The sequence below is a fragment of the Cyprinodon variegatus genome, unplaced genomic scaffold, assembly GCF_000732505.1.
Source record: "Cyprinodon variegatus isolate N-32 unplaced genomic scaffold, C_variegatus-1.0 Scaffold1194, whole genome shotgun sequence".
NCBI lineage: Eukaryota > Metazoa > Chordata > Actinopteri > Cyprinodontiformes > Cyprinodontidae > Cyprinodon > Cyprinodon variegatus.
In genome coordinates, this window is record NW_015151647.1 from 213432 (window position 1) to 216213 (window position 2782).

Sequence of the window (2782 nt, forward strand, 5' to 3'; positions counted from 1 at the left end):
GGGGTTGGGATGGGGGAGGCGCCCCACGGCAGAGTAGGAACGATACATGCTTTCACGTAAGAGTCTCCAAAAGCCGCTAGTGACACCGTAAAAAGTCAGAATTCTGACTTTTTTCTCAGAAATCTGACTTTTTTCTTAGAATTCTGACTTTTTTCCCCATACTTAACTGAAATTAAAAAAAATGTTTTTTTCCCACTGGCCCTAATCCTCTTCCGTAGATAGCGGTGGGGAAGAAGCTGTTGCAGAATCTGCTGAACCCAGATTGAATGCTGTGAAGCCTCTTCCCAGAGGGCAGCAGGGAGAACAGTCCATGGTGGGGGGGTGAGGGGTCATTGGGGTCTTTAATAGAGGGAAGAGGAGCCCCCATGATCCTCTCTGCTGTTCTCACTATTTATTTGATCATAATTGATAAATGGAGAGAGTGGCAACGCTTCATGTAAACTATGGGCTGCTGTATCGCTGTCTCTGTTTTATACCTTTAAAGATGTGGAAACAAAATGACTCCAACTGCAGAGGTATAAATAAACAAATAAAAAACACCCTCCTTCCCTGACATACATGTTCAACAGAAAACGAAGCGGAAACACAGAGACGATACGGAGGAACAGGCTCATTTGTGGCGTGACTGGGAGCTATTACTGTACTTCCCCTTTTTCAGGGTTTATTCATGTGGGGAAACGTCTCTGTAGGCGACTCGCCCTCAAAAACTTTCATAACAACCATTTAATTGTATTTATTATAAAATTTGTGTTTTTTTATATACAGTTAAGCAAAGATGACTTTACTCGGTTTGGAGGAGTGTTTGGAAACAAGCAGGAAGGCGTCTTTAGGAACCTCGAGGTAGGTTTATTCGGTGCGTCTGCTATGAGCTAATTACTCACAGGCTAAATATTAACCCCACGCGTTTTTTTCCAGGCGGCGCTCCAGTCATCTTCCTCATCGAGGATTTTTCCTGCAGTGGAGTGGACAGGAGAATCCGCCATCCCCGCTCTGCTGCAGGAGAAGCTAAGTGCTTCACCCCTGCTGGTTGATGCAGACACCCTGGAAAAGCTGAACCTGAACACATCAGTCAACAACCTGCTGCTCATCAACCTGCCGTACTGCAGCAAGTGAGAGGAATTTCTAACTCTTATTAGTTTCATACCCAGAATTTGAGCTAATGACATCTCTCTTGTTTTGCAGCTCACCCGAAACCTGCAAAAAGATCCTCTCTAACAATGGTATAGTGAAACGGTGTGGAGGAGTAAATGTGGCCGAGATTAGGTGCAGAATTTTAGACTGATTTCAGTTTTTGTCAACAGATGAGATTATAGGAAAAGTTCAGAGTTTCCTGAAGGCCAAAGGTGTTTCCTACACGGCGATCTACACAGGGCTTCAGCCGTCACAGGTAAGATCTCAGAGCCGTCCGTCTGGTGAGCAAAAACAGCGAAGTCGGTAAAACTTTATCCGTAAATCTTTCTGTAACTTACAGGTGATTTCAGAGCCCTCTTTGTTAAACCAGGGAGTGGGCCGCAGCTTGTTACAAACCCCTGGAGTTAATGTCAGCCAAATGCCGATAACGTTTAACGACTCGGTAGGGTACTGCATTATGCTCTGGGCCCAGAAACTAGAAATCCGCGCTCCAGACAAACCAGAGTGGATCGATCTCGCTACGCAAAACTATACGACAGCAGGATCCCGTTGTAACACAACCGATTCATTGTAAGCCAGCTTATTTTTTTAACTGCTTTGATATTATTAAACATTTACTTAAACCTGTCAATTTTTTCCCACCTCAGGCTTGTGCTTAACTATGCTGACTACATTTTGAGGTAAGACAATAAACTGGAGCAACGGTTTGAACGTTTGTAACACTCTTTTGGTCTGAGTATTTATTTTTTGATAAGGATTTGTGTTTATTCCTGTAAAGACTAATGTAGAATCATTAATTGGATCCATTTGGTGTCTAAACAAACTTTCGGAGCAGATATTTGACTAAATTTATGTTTCATTTTCTGCCCAGTAGACTAAAGACTAGATTTCTTTTATTTCTTATTTCTTTTTTTTAACCAGCAAGGTGATTTCTTTCTGTGTTTGTCAAGAAATAAATAGCAGCGATTGATTCAGGATTCAATCTAACGTTAATTGATGTTGTCAATCACAAAACAATTAAATGATACGCAACCATTTTTTTTTTTTTTAAACCTGAGTTTTTTTATCTCATATTCAAACATAAAGGGCCAAGTATTTTCTTAAATAACTGAATTAAAAATAGAAGTATAGCTTTATATTTTATTATGAAATAAACTTGTTTAATAAAAACAAAACAGTAACCTGTTGCGTTACTGAATACAAAAAGTTGAGTGGGCGGTCGGGGTACAGTAATTTATTTTTCTGGAGTTTTTCCACAATATATTGATAATAGTGATATTTATGGGCTAAATCACAGGATATGTTTCTACATGTTTACATTTGCAAACCTCCTGCCAGGAGGAGCTGCTGCTTGCTCGTCATTTTTTCCGGACAGATCTGGCCTCGTAGTTACAAAGTTTGAGGGACCGAGCCAACCAAGCATGAGGACACAGTGGTGATTGTCAAAAACCTGGGTTTTATTTCCCCAAAGTAACAATAATCCAAACAAAAATTTCAGGGCCCTTAAAAGAGGTCAAATGAAGAGACTAACTAAGGGCAAAAAAATATCAATTTCAAATATATCAAACCTCAAACTAACTAAACAAACAAAAAACTGTCCTGACACACAGCAAACAAAGGGGACTTAAATACTGGCTGATCAGACCAGACT

The 2782-nt window shown here is 40.4% G+C and overlaps 1 protein-coding gene across 1 annotated transcript in view; it reads left to right on the forward strand.

Moving 5' to 3' along the window:
- Window positions 1–2782, forward strand: part of LOC107102059 (V-type proton ATPase subunit S1-like) — a 14981-nt gene that overhangs the window by 7764 nt on the left and 4435 nt on the right. Inside the window, exons 3-7 of the mRNA XM_015401221.1 lie at window positions 766–840; window positions 916–1109; window positions 1183–1387; window positions 1472–1701; window positions 1779–1811. Coding sequence (XP_015256707.1) covers window positions 766–840; window positions 916–1109; window positions 1183–1282 — 369 coding nt within the window. The 3' untranslated portion in view covers window positions 1283–1387; window positions 1472–1701; window positions 1779–1811. The remainder of the gene's footprint in view (window positions 1–765; window positions 841–915; window positions 1110–1182; window positions 1388–1471; window positions 1702–1778; window positions 1812–2782) is intronic.